Source organism: Budorcas taxicolor, chromosome 2 (genome assembly GCF_023091745.1).
Source record: "Budorcas taxicolor isolate Tak-1 chromosome 2, Takin1.1, whole genome shotgun sequence".
Taxonomy (NCBI): Eukaryota; Metazoa; Chordata; class Mammalia; order Artiodactyla; family Bovidae; genus Budorcas; species Budorcas taxicolor.
The window spans coordinates 131,105,588-131,127,419 of NC_068911.1; the positions used below are offsets into that span (position 1 = coordinate 131,105,588).

At 38.6% G+C, this 21,832-nt stretch overlaps 2 protein-coding genes across 2 annotated transcripts in view; one reads left to right on the forward strand and one right to left on the reverse strand.

Moving 5' to 3' along the window:
- Positions 1 to 21,832, forward strand: part of PLCL1 (phospholipase C like 1 (inactive)) — a 368,975-nt gene that overhangs the window by 322,088 nt on the left and 25,055 nt on the right. The gene's annotated exons all lie outside the window — the stretch shown is intronic.
- LOC128062550 (cyclin-C-like) lies at positions 881 to 2,106 on the reverse strand. Its single transcript, XM_052655048.1, is given in 3 exon segments — positions 881 to 1,698; positions 1,752 to 2,090; positions 2,092 to 2,106. Coding segments are annotated over 3 exon segments (912 nt in total). The 3' UTR covers positions 881 to 1,140.

A 21,832-nucleotide genomic window follows, 5' to 3' on the forward strand; every position in this document is an offset into this window, starting at 1 on the left:
TATTCTTGTAATTTTATACTAGGAAGTCAACATAATCCATTATTCACAACTGAATTATAAAAATTTTTAATCCTTAAATTGTACATCAATATCCTATGACTCCAAATTTTATCACTCTCCTTCAAGTCTGAAGAAAACGATCATGTAATTTAGTAACTTCTACAGATAGCAAAGTCCCACTGATATAACATTTATTCTGAAGTCCTACACTCAGATGAGAATTAAGAACAGCCAGTATCTAACTGGCCTGAAACCTGACTGTGTTCCTGGCTCAGGATTCCTGTAGTAAATCTGTAAGTCCACACTAAGACACAAAAATAAACTAGGGTGTGTACATCATTTAAAAACTTCACAGTAAAAATAACAAAAATGTTACCAAATTTCAACCATATTACAGTTTTCATCCAATTAGCTTTCAAAATGCCTGATTAACTGAATTAAATGTAAGTTTTTTTAATGTTTGCCCAGCATTTCAAAATGGTTATGCAGTATAACTTTTAAAATGTCAAAGTATGCTGTACATATTGCACTTTTCTGCTAGGCTGGGCTAGTATCCTCCATGGCAAGATACCAAAACTACTGAATAAAATACATTTTAAAATCATAGGTAATTGATTCATTTCCCTGAAATCATCATCATCATCATCATCATCACCAAAACCTTCTAGGATTTTGTAAGATTTGATTCCTTAAATACAATTTTAAAGTTTAACTTAAGGAGGGAAAAAAAAAGACCCTCATTTATTTGACTTATTTCCTTTTTTTGGTCATTCAGTGACCAAAGATAATTTTAAACAAATTATGTTTCATGTTTTCTGGCTTAATAAAGAGTTAAAATTTCTATTATCCAAATTAAGAAAAATTACACTAATCAGAAGCTATTAATTTTCAAAAGTCTATGTATGTCTGTCTGTAGGTCCTCTTAGAACCTTTGCAAACTTTCATAAACAATAGATTTTAATCAATTATGTATTAGAATCAAATTAGGTAAGGAAAACATTTTGCAAAAATAAAATCACTTCCCAATATGCTTGACAGAAACAAGCTATTCATTTTCATTTGTGTTCCATTGAAGACATTACTGAAATCTGTCCAATGGTTTATTTCCAACTGGTCCACTATGAAATTCTTCGGAATGTTTTAAGATTGGCTGTAGCTAGAGTTCTGACTTCCATTTGGACCCTGCTCTCCTTCACTGTTTGGAGGAGGTTTTGGTTTCGGCATCTTACTAAGAATAGTTGCCATCTCTTTTCTCTCATCAAAATTTTTCCACTGCTCATACAACTTTAAAATAACCCTGATTATTTCCAAAATCTTCTCCATATCCACAGAAAGCTCAGCAAACCACTGTCTGGCATCTTTCTGCTGTACAACACAGGCTACATGCAGGCAAGCTAAAGCTATCATGAAAGGAGGATACAGTAGGCAAAGATCCGTTCTGTAGGTATCATTCACTATCCTCCATGCAAGGGGAAGCAACATGTCTTCTTGGCCCATGTCCTGCACATACTGGAGCAAAGGTCTATAAGGATGATACACTATCAAGCAACAATCCATTAATTCTAAAAGATAGAATTCACATTCTAATACATGGTTCATCTTATAAGGAAATTCCTTTGGAAAGGCATATGAAAATCTAGTTTTCAATACAGAAGTAGCAGCAGCAATCAATCTTGTATTTGAGACTACTCCAAATTCAATTAAATTCCATTCAGTATTCAGAAATACAATTACTATTCTAAACACAGCATCTCTACTTTGGATGCCAAAAACACACATGTAGGAGCCATTAATACAGGATCTATACTTTTCAGAGAATACCTTGCATAGAATCTCTTGAAATAGACCGTAGCAGTGGCAATAACTTGTTGTCTTAATTTAAGATGTTCACCTAATGCTTGGATAACATTTGTAAAAAATATCTGTAATTTCCAATACTCTTCTTCCGAGAGAAACTTTAAATCTTTTTGGCGTTCCTTCAACAGATCTTGTTTATCCAAAATCCATTGTAAATAGTGGGAGCTCTGCCAAAAGTTCCCTGCCATGGAACACAGCTTGGCCTGATAAAAAAGCACCAGCCGGCGGAGCGGAGCGCGGAGCGACCATAGACCCAACCCTCCCGGTCACCGCGCTCCTCCTGAGTCTCTTTTATAGATTAATGTTCAGTAGATATGACTAATCTTTTTTCCACTTAACTTTTTGGTTTTCTGTCACTGCTTAAGCTTTGCTCCTTCTGTTTTTATCTTGATAACATTTTAATTGTCTTTGGGAAGAGCAGAGGCTTAAACTTCTCACCTTACCTCTCCTTGAGTACTTGTGTCTCCAAATTTTTGGCTCTCAATCTCTGGGAAATTTTGCTACATAAGGGAAATTGCATGAATGTTACTAGTATGCTTTCTAATAGAGCACATCTGAAGTCTTTGCTCATTGTTCAGAGTCAGGAAAAGAAGGGAAACAGGATGATGGGTGAATGGGAAGAGAAGTATGAGAAGAGGCATCCATCTGTGAAAGACTGAGTGACAGAAGGAATGGGGTCACCCTCAGCGGAATGACCACAGATCCTTTAAATCTTTCTCTGAGATCTTGTGTGCTGAGGGAATCCAACCAGGCTCTATTGGCAGCCATAGTTATTGTGCCCCTGGGTGCTGCTCTGAGGTTATATAGAGAAAGAACATATCCAGGGTCCTCCATGTTGTCCGTTGAGAAATTCTCTAATGGTGTTCTGTCAGCTGCTGGCTGTGTTTGTAATAGAGGCTTGAGAAAGGCTAGGTTTCCTCCTGAGCCAACTCATTCAGAAAAGAACAGCTATTTATGAAGTCTAGAAAGAGACCTCCACTGATAACAACGCATTAATAATGCACTATTCTTCATACTGATATTACCATCAATTATTAAGAAATATAAAGTGGGCAAGAGTACAGACTCGAACCAGATCCTTTCTAGCTGTGTCGTCTTGGGAAAATTTCCTTTTGTCTCTAGGCTTCTGAATCAATTGGAATATACCAGATTGTATGATGATAACAAAAATGAAAATCTCAGTGGCTTAAAAAACAATAGCTTATTTCTTGCTCACACTGTTTGTCCACCAGGGTCAGCAAGGGTCACTTAGAAACTCGGGCTAATGGAGGGGGGAGGTTCTACCTCAACTAATCCATCTGTAATTTTAGAGGTAGGAAAGCACAAATTGGTTTTAAAATTTTCTGCCGAGTAGTTTAAATGTTTACATGTCCCTTCTATTTAAATTTGACTGGCCGAAGAAAGTCAGATGGTCATATCTGACTTCAGGGAGTTGGGAAAGTGTATATACATATATATACACTATATATATATATATACACACTATATATATACACTCCTTGAGGAAGGGGGGGGGGGAATTGGTGAATATAATCTACCAGTGACAGGTTCCTCAGCCATATTTACCTCATAGGGTCATGATGAGGACTAAATGAATTAATGTATATATAAAGCAATATCTGATATATAAAAATGCTATCTAAGTTTGAAAACATTCAGTGCTTACAGTGAGCAGTTAAGTGATTGTCATAAAATATATTAAGTAATTTTAAAGGTCACTCTGTAAAGTTATTATTATTACACTCCTTTTTACAGTAGGAGAAGTGAGACTTGAGAGGTTAAGTAACCTTCCTTTGGACATATAGGTAGTGAGTGATGGAGTAGGGATCTAATTCCAAACTGCATGCTGTCAGCCCATTATGCTAGGCTGCCAGACAATATATAGCCCCGTAATATTGATGGCTTATATAAACTGAATACTTTATGTATATCAGATATTTTACTAAGAGCTTTATTATCTTCCTCCAAGAGAATGAGTGTCCTGTTCAGCTGACATGAATATTCTAGACACCTTGACAATGTATTCATAATATTCAGAGTGGTACGTTGAGATAGTGCAGCTTGGCACCACCAGTTCTCCTTGTTCTGACATTCCATTCACCAAGCAGCTCTGTTCTCAACTTGGCTTCCCAAGTATACTTTTCTAGTGGAGATGGAGTAAGTTGATCCAGTGACATAACTAGTCCCATCTGCCTGGCTGTCTCTGTGTATATGAGTCAGTTAACTTCCTTTTTTTCTTTTTTTTAAATCAGTCCATATCTGATGAGCTTGGTCAGCATGAATCAGCAACCCAGGGCCTGGCCACTGCTGAGTGATTGGATGCAGCTGAGCCCCTGGACAGATACCATTGAGATTAAGAAAGCAAAACAAAATAATGACAAAAATGAAGCTGGACCCTAGACCCACCCTGAGAATCCAGCCAGCACCCTGCTTCTCTTTACTCTTCATGGGCTTTTAGTTTAGCCATTGCCGTCTCCACATCCTGAGACAGAGGGAGCTTAAGAGCCATGCTTCCAGCAGAAACTGTGCAGAGACCATACTCCCATTCATATTTCTTCCTTCCTCCACAGCTTCCGTTCTGCCTTTCATATCCTCTTTCTCTTATCATTTGAGCTGCTGGATCAGAAATTCTGGAATATTTTCCCTTTGAATAATAAACCTGAGTTGATTTAGAAATGAGGTAAAGTCCCTATAGGTAAATTCCTCAGGCTTCGCTAAGAGGAAGGGAACCTTCTGTGAGGCGAAGTTGAGGAGCCTCTGAGTCATCGATTTGGAGAAGCAAGGTTCCAGGGGTTTAAGCAAAGCTTTAAATTGTTACATGTAAGAAAAATACTTTCCAGTAATACATACAAAATAATAAACTCTTGGGCTGTGAGTTCCTGTCTGTGTTATCTTAGAATTATCTAAGAGTTTAACATATAGAAAGTTGGACTATGAATCTAGAAATCTGTAACTAATTAATATAATTTTAAAAATTATTTTATCTTCTCTGGGGCTAGATTTCCTCAGTTAAAAATAGGATCAGACTTTGTGATAGCTGGAATCCTTACAGGTCTTTACATTTTTTGATTATATGTTATTTTCAATTTTTTTCTGTGACTTAATTACATTATGTTACTTAAATACATAGATCCCTTTGTCACTAAACTTATCAGTAGCATGTATCTCTCTGTTATGTCTTACTCCCCCCACCTTTTGTTAAAACCTGTGACACTATAAACCCAAATTATACTCAGTTTCTATCCTTACTTCCCACAGTCTCCCATTGTGATCCCTCCTACTGTTACCCAACTCAGGTTTGGCTGCTTGTTGCTCAAAAGCCAATAATTTGAGAGGCAAGTGTCAGTGAAAAGGAAAGGTGCTTTAATCAGAAAAGCCAGCATTCTGGGGAGAAGGTGGGCCCATGTCCTGAGACCAAAGATTCCTGCGGGCCATGGCAGTTTTTAAAGGCAAAAATGGATGGGAGAAGAATCTCAGTGAATCACTGAAACTGGAGGTTAGGTCATCATTCTCTATTGTGTGCAGACTGACTGACTCTTCAAATGTTATCTTGGCTGAGTGATCTGCCTGCAGGATTGCTTAACAGGACTACTAGGGGTCGAGAGCTAACCACTCTTGAACTACTTAATTCTTCACTCTTCTTTTTATCTACGGAAAGGGTCAACAGGTTAGGCAGGGGATGTTATGCATTCAGGAAAGCATAAGTCAGGAGCTGGTTTCAATTGCTTAATGATTTCATTCCTATAATTAGCTTCTGTTACAGTTAGAAGGGAAAAGAAATGGGCAAACAGGAAAGGGGCAAAAGAGCTGCTTTTTAACTCCCCACACTCAAACATCATTTCATTTCTGTGGGATTGGGGTGAAGGTCCAGCTACTGTAACTTCTTTGACATAGGATGATGTATTCTCCAAATGAAAGATGTCAACATGGGTTTGAGCATCTCTTTGCTGACTATTTGTTTGCCTGCTTACATATACAGGTGAAACAAGCTACGATTTTTTTGATGCCCACAAAGATATAGCTTATTTTGAGCAATAATGTTAATTCTATTCTCTTAAGGCTTGTTCTTGGAATTGTGCTAGCCATCGACTCAGCATTGCTCAAGATGGAGCAGCTTATGTCATGCCCTCTGGTGGAAGTTACAGTATCTGTAAAACAACTCAGGAATGTGCATTAGACACCAAGTCCATGACTCCATTATCCTAATCACTAACTGCTCAAATCTGCTATTTTGTGACTCTGGGAGCCTGGGAGACTTCAGCTTTTCTACCACCAAGAGGCAGGGGACATAGTGGGGCTTCTGTACTTGGTTGTGGTGGGGAGCCTTCAGGGTGCTACTTGTTTCCACAATTGCTATTGTCTCCTTTCCTGACCACTTTTCCAAATAAGATGGTCTCTACTTACCATCTTGCTAGGAATTTTTTTTCTGTTTTTTTTTTTTTTTTATTGTGGTAAAATACATAAAACATAAAATTTGCCATCTTAACCATTTTAAGTTCATGGTACTAAATATATTAATAATGTTGTACAACCATCACCACCATCCATCTTCAGAACTCTCCTCATCTTGTAAAGCTGACACTCTGTACTCATTAAACTATAACTCCTCATTCGCCCCTCCCCTAGCCCCTGGAATCCATTTTACTATCTGTCTGTATGATTTTTGACTATTTGAAGTATATAAGTTCAGTAGTGTAGTACTTGTCTTTTTGTGACTGTCTCATTTCACTTAGTGTAATGTCTTGAACGTTCATCCATGTTGTGATATATGTCAGAATTCCCTTTCTTTTTAAGGCTGAATAATATTACTTTGTACACATATTTTGCTTCTTCATTCATCTGTTGACAAGCACTTGGACACTTCTACATTTTAGCTTTTGTAAGTAATGCTGCTATGAATGTAGGTGTACAAATATCTCCTTGAGGCCCTGATTGCTGAAGAGTTGATGCTTTTGAACTGTGGTGTTGGAGAAGACTCTTGAGAGTCCCTTGGACTGCAAGGAGATCCAACCAGTCCATCCTAAAGGAGATCAGTCCTGGGTGTTTCATTGGAAGGACTGATGTTGAAGCTGAAACTCCAGTACTTTGGCCACCTGATAAGAAGAGCTGACTCATTTGAAAAGACCCTGATGCTGGGAAAGATTGAGGGCAGGAGGAGAAGGGGCCCACAGAGGATGAGGATGGTTGGATGGCATCACTGACTCGATGGATGTGGGTTTGGGTGGACTCCGGGAGTTGGTGATGGACAGGGAGGCCTGGTGTGCTGAGGTTCATGGGGTTGCAAGGAGTCGGACATGACTGAGTGACTGAACTGAACTATGATACTTACAGATATATACCCAGAAGTGAAGTTGTTGGAACATGTGGTAATTCTATGTTGAATTTTTTTGAGGAAACACCATACTGTTTTTCACATCAGTGGTCCCATTTTATGTTCCTATGAACAGTGCACAAGAGTTTCAATTTCTCCACATTCTCACCAACAATTATTTTCTGGTTTTTTGATAGTGGCCACCCTAAAGGGAATGAGGTGGTATCTCACTGTAGTTTAGATCTGCATTTCTCTCATGATTAGCAATGTTAAACATCTTTTCAAGTGCTTATTGGCCATTTGTATATCTTCTTTGGAGAAATGTCTATTCAAGTTCTTTGCCCATTTCTGAATTGGGTTATTTGGGGGTTTTGTTGTTGAATTTTATAATTTCTCTATATATTCTGGATATTAATCCATATAGCCCAGATATATGATTGGCAAATATTTTATCTTGTTCTGTGGTTTGCCTTTTTACTCTAGTGATACTGTCTTTTGATGCACAAAGTTTAGAGTTTTCATGAAGCTTAATTTGTCTATTTTTTTCTTTTGTTGCCTGTGCCTTTGGTGTCTTATCTAAGAAATTGTCACTAAATCCAGTGTCATAAGTTTTGCCCTATGTTATCGTGTATGAAGTTTTAGATCTTTGGTCTATTTTGAGTCAGTTGTTATATATTTTATTAGGTAAGGATCCAGCTTCCTTCTTTCGCTTGTAGATATCCAGTTTTCTCGGCACCATTTGTTGAAAAGACTGTTCTTTCCCCATTGAATGGTCTAGGAACCCTTGTCAAAAATCATTTGACCATATTTATATAACAGTTTGTTTCTGGGTTATCTACTTTACTAATATTCCATTCAGCTTGATGTATCTAAGTGTATGCCGGTATCACACTTTTTTGATTACTGTAGCTGCTGCAGCTGCTAAGTCGCTTCAGTCGTGTCCAACCCTGTGCGACCCCATAGACGGCAGCCCACCAGGCTCCCCCATCCCTGGGATTCTCTAGGCAAGAACACTGGAATGGGTGGCCATTTCCTTCTCCAATGCATGAGAGTGAAAAGTGAAAGTGAGGTCGCTCAGTCATGTCCGACTCTTAGCGACGCCATGGACTGCAGCCTGCCAGGCTCATCCGTCCATGGGATTTTCCAGGCAAGAGTACTGGAGTGGGGGATTACTGTAGCTATGTAAGTTTAAAATCATGAAGTATGCATCTTCCAGCTTTGTTCTTCTGTTTTCAAGATTGTTTTGGCTATTCAGGGTCTCTTGGGATTCCAAGTGAATTTTAGGATGGGTTTTTCTATTTCTGCAAAAATATCATGGGGATTTTGATAGGGTTTGCACTGGATATATAAATTGCTTTTGGTAATATTGGCATTATTGCCTTCCTGTTGTAAATTTTTGCAAACAGAGTGATCTTTTATTCTTTCTTTTGTTCTTCAAGGCCTCCCAGAAGTGAAATACTCAAAAAACTGTATAGAAGTTCTGATAATTAAATTCAGTTTATAATGCACAAAAGTTCTTCTACTCTAGAAATACAGATTATAGTCTGTTAAACTCTGTAGATTAAGTGCTCTATAGTAAAAAGAAAATTGTACAGAGTGGACCACATAAGTAGTCACTGCTTAAGACATTGTCATCTGTTCACCTACTAGCCAGCTATCTACTAAAAGACTTACCTACCAACCTAAAGAATTTCCTATATTTTTAGGTTAAGTGTGTCTTATAGCTAGTGGACAGAGTGTTGTTTGTTGACCTAGTATATATCTTCTCTAGGTTACATTTATTTTAAAATGTATTTTCATTCTTTGACCTATTAAATGTTTTAAAAATAATATTTGAATTTTGGTGAGCAATTATGATACTTGTCGTGCCAGAAATGTTTGGTAACTGAAATTGGGAAAAGCAAAACAGTGATGATACCAAAATTGAGGATGTGATCCTAGTGGCAGCCGGTTTAGTCTCGCTCAATCTAGCAAGCCTAGACTCATCTGTAATATCAGCCAGCTGCCTTACATTGCATGTCATTTATCACCAGGAAGAAGGTGGCAAGTGAGAGAGAATAGATGGATAAGAATTAGAAAAACAACTCTGATCTCATGTGTCAGTACCATTCATTATCTTTGCACACAAAAGAAAATATTATTAGGCCTTATGAAGTAAAGAGTATACATTTAGAAGGCATAGCATCCATTCCAGAGTTTTATAAGCTGTTTGATGTATTTATACTCAGACTAGGTGTTTGAAAGGGTACTCCTAAACATATTTTTAGAACCTTGTTATTGGTTTGACTTAGTCTAGAATAAATATCGCTCCATCTCAAGAAGTTGATTTAACTTATTTGCACTTTAACATTTATAAATAAGAAGGTGCACAGCATAAGAGAGGTCTCTAAACGGCACATTAGCAAATAATAATTTTTTTTTTTTTTTTTTTGCAAAACCACATTCATCCATTCAGTAAATACTTATAAGCCCCAAGTTGGGTTCTAGGCTCCATGCCTAAGAATGTACTGGTGAATATAAACATGGTCTCATGGGGCTGACATTCTAGTGGGAGAGGTAGTTACTAATAATCACACACTGTATTAAATTTGTCTCTGTGATGAGTGCTGTGAAAGAGAAGTATGAGAATGTTCAGTGGGATTTGATCTAATGAGAGGTCAGGAAAGTCTTCCTTGAGGAGGTACCAGTTGATCAGAGAGCAAATATTTTAGCCTTTTATTGATTTCAAAACCCTGCCTTGTATCTTGATACTTGAGTATGGTTGCCAAAACAATCTGAAAATAATGCTGAAAAGAAAACAAATCAAAATAAAGATGTGCTAGACATCCTCATCTTGGTCTGGGGAGTTCTAAAATGTCTGCCTTGCTCATTTAATTACCACCATTAGCATTATAGATAATTTGTTATTATATTGGATCCAGTCATGAGTCATATTGTTAGTTACATGTGAATTTAATAATCTGTCTTCTAAAAAATAATCTGTAGCAACATTCTCTGTCCATATGCATCCATAAAATTCATTTGACAGCTTGTAGTTGTAGAGAAGGATGCTAAAAGTTTTGCTTTGGAGTGATTTCTGTGATTTAACGCTGAAAAAATGCAGAGAGAGAATTATAGGATATACAATATGAACTGTATTAGTGTTAGAAAAAGTAAATTCTTTTTTTAAAAGAGTATAATTAATGCATGTATAAAAATAAAAATGTCACAAATCTAAAGTGTTATTCCAAATAGACCTCGTCCAACAACATAGGATGGTTCAGATGGAATGTTAATGCTTCTTAGCAATAAGCAGGCTGGTTACATGGCATCCAGGTTTCTGCCTAGGGTGGCTGCATCCCAGCTGTGCTGCCCAGGAGTTTAGAAGAGATAAAAGCCAGGCTGTTGACATGATGATGGAAGCATAGACTACTTTACTTTATCTTCAGTAGAACTAGGTACATTTGCTTTTTCAGATGAAAATGGCATTTTATAATGGTCTTGAGTAATTCAAAAGGGGCAGAGTCTAAATGAATAGACACATGATAGACTAGAGGACCTGGCTGTAACTTGTGAGGTTATGGAAGGTCTTGCTTTTCTTGCAAGAAAACTTTCTTTAGAGAAAATATGTTTCTACACAGAGTCTTAGTCTAAGGTAAGTTTAATGCCCTTACTCTGTTAACTATTTTCTTCAATGATATGTGGAAACAAAATATTGATAGCAAAAGTGTTTTGTTCTAATTTCTTATAGCCTTTTTAGGTTTCTCAGACACAGGCTCCTCTTCTTTCCTTGTTCTCTAGGGAGAAAATGGGATCTATCTATCTATCTAACTTTCTTATTCTTAACACAAATCAGAGCAACATGAGCTCACTACTCTGAATGTGTATGTAAGTGTGGTGTGTACACTGTCACATAAAAACAAACCCATATTTAGGTAAAGTAAGATTTTATTCAAAAGAGTTATTGCATTGTAGGGAAGGGGACCATTGCAATAAATAAGGAGAATGATCCTTTCATAAAATCTGTTACCTTCTTACAGATCAAGTAGAAACAATTTTTCTTTTACTAGAAGAATCTTTTACTAGAAGGCTAGAAGAGCCAGGTATGGGGAGCAGGTGTCTGGGTGGTATGATACTGAGAGGCCATTAAGGGGCTGAAGGCTGGCTCAGGCTGGGGAGTGGTCAGAGTTCAGGTCTTGAAGGAAGAAGAGAAGCTTAAGTTTGGCTGAGTCAACAGTCCAGCTAATCATTTCTGAAAGGTAACTTGGAGTGTCTCTGTCCAGAATCGGTTAACGAGGAGGGCACCTGTGAGTCTTATCTAGGTCATATGGTGAAGGGTGGCTCTTGACTGTGAGCTATTTCCTGGAATGCAAAAAGCTGGGTTTCCTAAACATCCCTGTCTTCCAGGAGCACAGGGCTTAGGTAAAGTTTAACATTGTTAACATACACACATACATATATAAATATGAATGCAAGCAATGTTATATATGTGTGCGCATATATATATATGTGTATACGTGTGTATATGTATATGTGTGTATACATATGTAAATATAATTGTTTAAAGAACATTTTAAGTTAAGAATAATAAAATTAGATGTTACTCTTTTAAAACCATATTGAAAAGATCATAATTTTCCTCAATCCGGAAGTGTTTATCTTCCAATTTAGTTAGAGTTCTCTTATTTTAAGTCGATCCATTGTGCTCAAATACACAGTGTCTATGAGATTACATCCTCATGGTAACAGACCAGGGTTGGAGGTGGGAGGATTTTTTTCTCCTTTATTTCCTGCTTCTTGTAGGATGTTTTAGTGTTGTTAATCACTCCCCATATATCAGTGATACTTCAAGCATCTGTAATAAGAGAAAGTACCTATTCACTAATGCAGAATAAGTAGGAACTGAATTTCCCATTTAAAGAAAAATCTATGGCTTTATGAGAAGATTAATTATAGATATTTTGAAAAAGAAATCTCTTTGGATTTTTAAAAGTAAGTTTCATTTATTTAGGTTCATAAAAAATTTACACACAACTTCAGAAAAGTATTAGAATAAGAAAGAAACATCATCATTATCGTCATTATGACCATCGTATTAATGTTTTGAAAGAAGGTAATTTCAGAAGGGAAAAGACTCCCTGTCACAGAACTCTGACTTAGCATTGAGTCTTAAACTTTTGAATTATCATATGATTTTATGGAAAGGTTATCAAATTATTAGGTAGAAGCCATTTGCTTTCAGAGACAAAGAAAAATGTAGGTTTCTTTCTAGCTAAAGAGAATCATTCAGTCTGCTACAAAATAGACTAACCCCTTCTGATTTGGTTTGTAAATCTGCCAGAAGGAAGCTATGTGTTCTAAAAATAGCCAAACTCTTTGAGTGTTTATTTAAAAGATAGTATTCTCAATGGAGTCTTGAGTCAATGGATTCAGAGATGGAAAGTTCTTAAATTACTTCACAATGTATTCCAGGATAAAAAGATGGTTCTTTACACTTCTTAAAAATATTGAAGGAGACAGGCTTGTTTGTTTATTGTGGATTTGATATCAACTGAGAAACCAATATCCAAGAGTGCTAATATATGAAGCTGGCATGTAAATACTTATGTATGAAAGGTGTGTTTAATAGTAGCTACACCTTAATATTAAATCTGAATAAATGAGACTAATGATTCTTAACAATGTATACTGTGTATCCTCTGAGCCAGTTCATAAAGTCTTTTCATGTAATCTGAAACCAGAGAGGGAAAAAACCAGCAACTTCCTTCCTCTTCTATCTATAATACATTTTTGTCTGGGAGAGGAAGAATAGCATGGAAAGAAACAATTATGTGTATATATAGTGTGTACTTCTTGTGTGTATGCATGAGTGTTATAATATGGCCCTCTGAGTACTTTCTTAGCTACTAAATTACAGTTCTATCACCCAGATTGAATCATTTCTGTCACCCTTCACTTAACAACCACTGCCTTATGGATTGTTGAGTTGTCTCAGAAGCAGTTTCTTCTTGAACTTCCTCTCTGGTCAGAGGGAAAGGGAGCAAATAGTAAAGTGGTTACCCCTGTTTCTACTCCTTAAATAACTGCTCCTGGGAAGGTCATTTCCTTTAGCTCCTTTGTCAAGGATACCCAGGAAGACTTTTCACAGAGACCCTGAACTATAGCTGGCCTTGATAATTAATCACATGAGATTTTATGAATTACATTGAAGTTAAATATCAGTGCAACCAAAATTAGCTTCCTGGCGCTCTTGATTAGACATTTCTACACCAGTGTAATTTCCTTTTTGCAACCTGAAGTTTAAAAATCTGATCGTTGAATGGGTCAGAGCTGCTGTGCAGTAATATTACCCTGTAAATTGTGTACTACACAGCTCTAGGGGACGCCATTCCCTTTGAGTCTATGTGAATGGTGCCCTCTGGATCTGTCATATAGCTACCTTGAAATGGTCAATCTAATCATTTTTCTGTTTTCCATAAAGTTTTCCTTTATTGAAAACATAAAGCAAAGCCTTCTGTTCTCCATAAAGTTTTAGGGGAGTGTCTATTCTTATTACTTTTATTAATTTTAATTATTGCCTACCACAGTGATTTTTCCTACTAAGATTTACATTTAGGAGAAGTAATTTCAAAGTATCCATGTGCAATATGTGTCTTTTTATGAACCTGCCACTTCTTATCTGTCTATTGAAGTGCATTAGAGAAGCTCAGTAATCTAGAGTATTGTATACATCAGATGAAGAAATTTCATTTGTAGCTTAGCTAGATCTTAGCTTTAATTGGTTTTGACAATCAAACTTGGCTGGTTCCATTTGCAACTCCAGATGACAGAAACAAGAGGCACTGGAAAAATAATATCTGATTCTCTTTTCAAGTCTATTATGAGCTTGTGAGAGAACATTTAATTAATATTTTTTAATCTTCAGGAAAAAAAAACGTTCTAAATGCATTTAAGAGGATTGAAAAACCACTGTTTTTTTAAACAGCCCAATTAAACTTGAGTAGGAGGAATGTGTTTTGATGTTTGTCTGTCAGCCATAGGAAAGATTTCCAAGTTCTTGGCTGGATAGAAGGTGCTGTGAGATGGGGCCTCTGCGTCTCTCTGCACCTCCACTTCAGGATTCAGCTTTCCCATAGTTCTGTGGTTCCTGGGCTTATCGGCAGTCTCAGGACTCTGTGGCTGCACACTTGCTGTTCCAGCCCATTGTAGCATTGTGTCTGTCCTCAGTCACCTGACCAGCTCCTCCTCCTCGCTCAGTCCAGCTCAGGGTCAACTATTACTTTTCTAGGGCAGCTTTCCCTGCTCTTTGCTCTCCATGCCCCCATTCTTTGATTTCCATCAAAACCTCATAATCTTCCTGTTACTGCTATATTTGTAGCTTGTGTATGATTTCATGCCTGTATTGCAAGGATTTGTTCCCATGTCTTTTCTTGTACGAGGTTGCACTCCTTCAGGGTTGGGGCTGTGCCTCACCACGGTGCTGAGTTTAAGCTGAGAACACAGTGGATTCCAGAAGCTAAGCAGCTTGTTCAGGAGAATATAACTGACTTGGAAGCAGCAGAGCTCAATATGGACCTCTATCTGTGTGACTCCAAAGCTTGTTCTTCACGTCCACGGTCATGGTGTCCAAGGTGACCACTCAGTGCCTCTGTGCCCGTTGGGGAGACAGGTCTTTCTGCAGTTCTTGGCAGCTCCATTCCTTCATGGGGCTGGTATTTTATTCTCTTCCTTCCTCCTCCTACCACTGGGAGGTGTCATTTTCCCTGGCCTATTCCTCCCCAGGCTCATCTTCTCTAACCAGGGCATTCTGTCTTCACAGAACACAAGCTCAGAGCCGTGGGCATTATATTGATAATCTGGCTTTAGCTTTTCCTTTCCGGAAGCTCACGGTCCACTTTTATTTTTCTCATCCTCCAGATACTTGTCTTCTATCTGTTCGGCAACTAGTGACTATTCTCAGGTTGTGTGTAGAGTTGCACAGTTTTCCAGATCATTCTTTCAGCTACTTTCAGCCATTTTCCTCAGTTCATGCCCTGTAAATGCAGTGTGCACACACATACAAAATAGTCTAAGTATACAATATAGACACTTTTTGGTGGCCCTATTCTACATTTTACAACTAGTTCCTGCATTCAATTTTTTGTTATATCAATAGAAGCAGCAGATGGTATGTGCTCAAGATATATTTGTTGAATGGAATTATTTGAATATAAACCCCAAATGATATTAAAAATTGCCCTAGTGCAATAAGACTTTAGTCACTGTTGCCTGTAGTTGCTCATAAGAGGATTAAAAAAGATACTTTAATTATCTTTGAATTTTTTTTGTCTTTCTCCAGCATGGTTCAGATACCATTAACAATCCAAGTGACTGAACTTTAGAATTTTTTATATGATCTTTTTTAAAATCTGGGTAACTTATCTTTTGAGTTCCTTCTTCCCTTTGTGAATCATCACCATCTTCATCACTGTCACTCTTTAAATATTTATCAAGAGTTCATCATATACCTAGTGCTATAAATATATGAAAATGCCTTGAGAGTTTGCTCTCCTTCCTGGATTTACTTACACCTCAAATAGGCAGATCTTCTCCCACTGGTCTTTGTTATTCCTGTGGAAAAGTCCTCTAATCTTGAGATCATCATTATTTTTATTCAACAACTTAGAGGTTTATTGGAAAACAGCTCTTGTGTACACCAGAAAGAAATGGGACATTTTCAGGAATACTCACTGTAAAACTGGAATCAAGCATATGACTGGCTGAAATTGATGAATTTGATTCTCTTAGAAATATTTTTTTAATACAAAATGCACTTTAGCAACAACAACAAATAATAATAATAATAGTTAATGGTTATAAAATGATTATTCTCTGCTAGACAGTGTTCCAAGTACTTCATATTTATTAAACCATTCAATTTCAAAACAACCAGATGATGTAGGTACCACTAATATTTATGACTTACACATGAGGAAACTAAGAAGTTAGGTGGTGGCTAGGTCAACTAGCTAATGAGTGGCAGAGCCAGAATTGAAATCCAAGCTGTCTGGACCCAGAATTCTTGTCTGTCTATGACAAGACTGCCCTACCGGTTACTTGTCTGTTTCACCTATTACTGCTGGCAAAGTTCCGTCTAGTCAAAGCTGTGGTTTTTCCAGTAGTCATGTATGGATGTGAAAGTTGGACCATTAAGAAAGCTGAGGGCCAAAGAACTGATGCTTTTGAACTGTGGTGTTGGAGAACACTCTTGAGAGTCCTTTGGATTGCAAGGAGATCAAACCAGTTAATCCTAAAGGAAATCAGTTCTGAATATTCATTGGAAGGACTGATGCTGTAGCTTTGGCCACCTGATGTTAAGAACTGACTCACTGGAAAAGACCCTGATGCTGGGAAAGATTGAAGGCAGGAGGAGAAGGGGCCGACAGAGGATGAGATGGTTGGATTGTATCACCTACTCAATGGACATGAGTTTGAGCAAGTTCCAGAAGTTGGTGATGGACAGGGAAGCCTGGCGTGCTGCAGTCCATGGGACTGCAAAGAGTTGGACATGACTGAGCACCTGAACTGAACTGAACTGATGACCTATTATCACTCCACCTGACCTTGAAAATTGCTATTGGTATCACAGTCATCCTCTAGAAAATTCTTGTTAAAAAGGGCCTGAGTAAAAGGTAGGGGGCAATATATTTGTTCTGAAAGGATGGGCTAGTTTTTGGGTGAACTGATTATTCCTTGCTAGAATTAAAAGTTGAAAATGAGATTTTGTGGGAGGTAGATGTCAACAGTCCTGGGAAATACTAAGTTGAGATGAATGTGTAGTCAATGGCACCCAATCTATTCCTTCACTTGACACATATTTCGGAGGCTTGCTTTGAGCACGGCTCTGTTCTGCTTGCTGAGGATACAGCTGTGCGCATGACACCGGCAGCCACTGCACTCAGAAAGTGTGCATTCTCATCATTGATGCAAATGCTAAAAAGCGCAGGCTATGAAAGTGAAAGTCGCTCAGTCGTGTCCATGGAATTCTCCAGGCCAGAATACTGGAGTAGGTAGCCTTTCCCTTCTCCAGGGGTTCTTCCAAACCCAGATCTCCCACATTGCGAGCGGATTCTCTACCAGCTGAACCACAAGGGAAGCCCGTGCAAGCCATAGGTGGTTATTTAATTCTAACTGTGGCCGGTCCTATGTCAGGAAAGAGGCTGGAGAGAGTGAAAAATAATTTTACTTAATTCATTGTATTGCTGAAGGTTGGCATCATCTTTTAGTCCATGTTGTCCAGTGTGAAAAACACTAGCCACAGATATCTATTGAAGTGAAAATAAAGGAAAGTATGTATTCCATCTTCATGGCACTAATCACATTTCAGTTGCTCAGTAGCCACATGTGCTTTGTAACTGCTATATTGGACAGTAGAGATATAGAATATTTCCATCATTGCAGAAAGGTTCTTTAGCAAACATTGCCTGGGCTACAGAGTTATACCAGAATTACAAAGTAAAGTAAGAGAGTCCCTCCCTGTTAATTCCTTAGAGAATAGAAGATATCTGTATCTATTTCTTCACATATATATGGACAAGAGATATCTATCTGGAACAAAATAGCCCACTTTCGGCTGCAGGGCAAGGTACAAATCTCAGGTTAGTCTGGTCTTCAAAATGAGGAATGGAGCTTGGTTTTAAACTAGAGATAGATTTCCTTTTCCTTTAGTATTATGAATGTTGAGGTTTAGCATTCTTAGAGTTTTCATTTTTATATTTATGAGCAATTTGTCTGTAGTAACTACAGGCTTTTGATATTTTGTCCTTTTTATTAAAAAAAACCTGACTATATAATATAAACCTTTTGTGGTTTATAGAGATGAGAAATGTTGGGAACTATTCCTTTAAAATAATCTAGCAGCGCTTGGACCCTCCACAGCTGGGAGAACTAATGTCAACTTCACTGCAGCCAAGCTCCACTTTTCCAAGGACAAGGGAAAAAGGAAGAGACTGAAATGTGGGTAGAGAAGAAGGAAATCCGCTGTGATGGTTCAGTACCCTTGAAGTTGACATTAAAATAAAGGGGAAGACTTTATTAAAAACTATGCAACCTAAAACTGAGGATTAAAAAAAATAATATGTCATGGTGGGGGATATGCTTCTGTTGCCGCTCCTAAAGGTCACCCTTTCAAGGGAGCCGAGACGGCTGCCAGGACCCATTGATTTCTCTCAGTGCTGAAACATCGTCTGGCAGGTGTCAGCCTGGCTGCTCCAACACGTAAATATGGAAAGTTAAAGGACAAGGAAGAATGGCTCAGGGGATAGCGCTAGGATATGGCTAGAATGTGTTAGTGTTTGCTCTGAATAGATATGATGTACATTTTTACATAAGCAGAACAATGCACATGCCTCTATGAAATAAACAAATATTTTCCTTAGATGACTGCAGCTTCTCAAGTCTCCAGGGTAACCAAGTTTTAAAGCCCTGTCTAGGTATATACAGTTCCTTTAATTTGTCTCTGATGAGGTTGTTTTGCCTTGTTAAGTAGGTCATTTTCCTTAATAGCCATACCACTGCTTTTATTTTTCTTGTATTCATCTTCACTTTCCCCTGTACTCCAGCCATGAACAACCCTCTGCAATTCTCCAAATATCCTATGGTTGTTCCTGCTTCCTGAGGGTGATTTTACTCAGAGGCTAACCTTTATGATTTTTTTCAAGTTACTCAGAAAACGAGGAAAGAGGGGTAAAGAAGGAGTAACACGATGTGTTGTCCCCAGGGACAGTCATGGGGATTTTCCAAGGTGCCATGTGGAGGGAGCCATCCCTATCTTGGTGCTTCTCTCATTTCCATTTGGGTTCCAAATCTGAGGTGCTAATATTCATGCTGCACTATTAACAAGTTAAAAATGATAAACTGTTTCCTAAAAAGATAGGCAACTGAGGAAAACTGGTTTTAGCTAGTATGCTGTGTGTATGTGCGTGTGGTGGTGTGTTCTTAACCCCTGTGTACACTGGTAGTTGTAAAACTAACATTTGCCCTCCCCTCTCCCGTGTTATTTCTAGTGTTGGTGTTTCAGGCACAGCAGGATGGGAGAAGGGCAAAGAGGAACATCCATGGGGTTGTTGTTCAGTTACTAAGTCTTGTCTGACTCTGTGATGCCATGAACTGTAGCATGCCAGGCTTCCCTGTCCTTTACTATCTCCCAGAGTTTGCTCAAACTCATGTCTATTGAGCCAGTGATACCATCCAACCATCTCATCCTCTGTTGCCCCCTTCTCCTCTTGCCCTCGTTTTTTTCCTGAGCATCAGAGTCTTTTCCAATGAGTCAGCTCTTCTAATCAGGTGGCCAAACTATTGGAGCTTCAGCATCAGTCCTTCCAACGAGTATTCTGGGTTGATTCCCTTTAGGATCGACTGGTTTGATCTCCTTCAACCCACATCATAAATGCATAATGATAATATGTCCTGAATGCTAAATCATGCTGATAACTCCTTTCAAGAAGAGGAAAAATCTTTGTCTTAGAGCCATCAACAAATTATTTAAACTTGAGAGTTTTACATCATATTAGGTTAAGTTATGCATGTTAAAATTCTACAAACAGCAAGTATGAAGTTACTGCCTTATACATGAAAGAGACATTGATATTTTAACCTATTTATTGTTATGTGAAACAAATTTATTGAGCATTTTACAATTAGTTTTTCCTCCTTTCACCAAATTGAGAAACATGATAGCTTTTTTTTTTGCTTTGAAGAGCCATGACTGTTACGACATTGTAAGTTCTCAGAATTTATTTGAGGTCACTCTTTCATACTTAGAATGATTTGAGGTCCAAATCTACATGGAAGCAGAGGAATTAACCAAATGGTGTTAGAAGGCCGTTTCTAACCGTTGGAACAGACTTTGTGGACAGACAGAAGCTTCCTACCTAAGCCCCAAACAGGGGAGCCACCTGGTGGACAATGTGAGAACACTTCATTTTCCAGGAGTAGTCGAATGCATAGGCCATATGCAATCCCTACTTTTTAAGATTTAGGTAGAATATTGATATATTTAAATTAGTATGCTTTACATGTTAAGGTTCTGAGTAACGTTCTCACTTCATACAAATAACAGGCTCTGAAATAAGGACCCAAACCATTAGGATACTATGAAAATCAAATGAGAACAATCAATCAATCCAAGAAGTAGAGGCTTTTAGTTATTCCATTTCACGTTTTGTCTTTGTTCTCTCACAGTTCTTTGTTCAGTTTGACTGTGTTTATGCATAGAAAATGGATTTTATACATACTTTCAGCTCCCCTCTGGCTACTTGACTTCCTCTCTCTCTCTCCGCCTACACTGCCAATCTTCTTAACAAGGTTGTTAATACTTGCTGTGCACACTTCCTTACCTCCCACGCACTCCTCAGTCCACTTTAATCTGTCTTCTCCCCCTGACACTCCATTAAAGTGTTCTCACCAGAGTCACCAGTCACCTCCTTGTCACGAGATCTCGTGGATGTGTGTCAGCTTTTATCTCGCTTCACTACTTGGGAACATTCTAAGGGCTGATCACTCCCTCCTTCTTGCATCACTGCTTTCTTCGATTTAGGGGCTATCCTCTGGACATTCCTGGCCTTCCGCTTACATCTCTGGCCTTTCATCTCAGGAATTTTGCAGGTTACCTTTCCTCCACTCTTCTATTTCTTAGGGTTCTAGGCTAGGCTCTCTTACTCCATCCTCTCTGTCTGGGTCATACTGTCCATGCAAATGGTTTCTATTGCCCCCTCTATGCTATTGAATCCATTTGTATATCTTTGGTCCAAGTGTCTCTTCCTACCCTTAGATGACTGCCACTCCCCACCCATCCCTCCCAACTACCTATCAGGTATTGCACTCTGGAGGTCTCTCAGCCATGGAGAGGTCAGCTCAAACTGTGCTCATCTCCACCCACATCTCCTGCCTGCCCTCCATGACACCTCTGCTATTCCTACTTGAATGAGTGAATAACAAATCTCAGAAAGCCAAATAATCCTTGATCCTTTCCCCAAACCTCCACTTCTAAGCAGTTACCAAGCGTCACTGGTCAGCCTCCTAAATGTCTCCCTAAGAGGTCTCCATTCCCATACCTGTTGCCTTAGTTATTTATCACTCTGGTTAGTGAAGAACCTTTCCTTCCCCATCTACCCTTGCCCCGCTCCAGAACACAACACCTGGGAGACCTTTCTAAAGGTCTAGTCATGGCCATTCTGCCTTCTTAAAGCCCCACCACGGTTTTCCATGGCTCCTTCTGCAAACTTCTTACCCTCCCCCGTGGAGCTCTTTGTGACCTCCTCTGTTCCAGCTTTGCCTCTCATCACCTTCCTCTTCTGAGCACCAGCCCAGCCACACTGAACTTTCCCCTTGGAGGTACCAGTTACACTGTCCTGCTGAGCAGTTATAAGGCCATCCCTCTACTGTCATTACTGTGCCCTGGGAGCCTTTGTTCACACACTTGCATTAGGCACTTCACCTGCGCCCCAGCTGTGAGCTCAGGTGCCAGGTCTTCAGGAGACGTTTTCTGATGCAGCGACTTCACTCCCCGCCCCCTGCCGCCATCAAGGTTAGGATCTTTGTCACGTGTTTTCCACAGTCCTCTGTTCTTTCCCTAACAGACCACTTTTACTGCTTCCTTACTTCTTTCCCACGACAATCTCTCTTATTTAAAATAATGAGGTAATG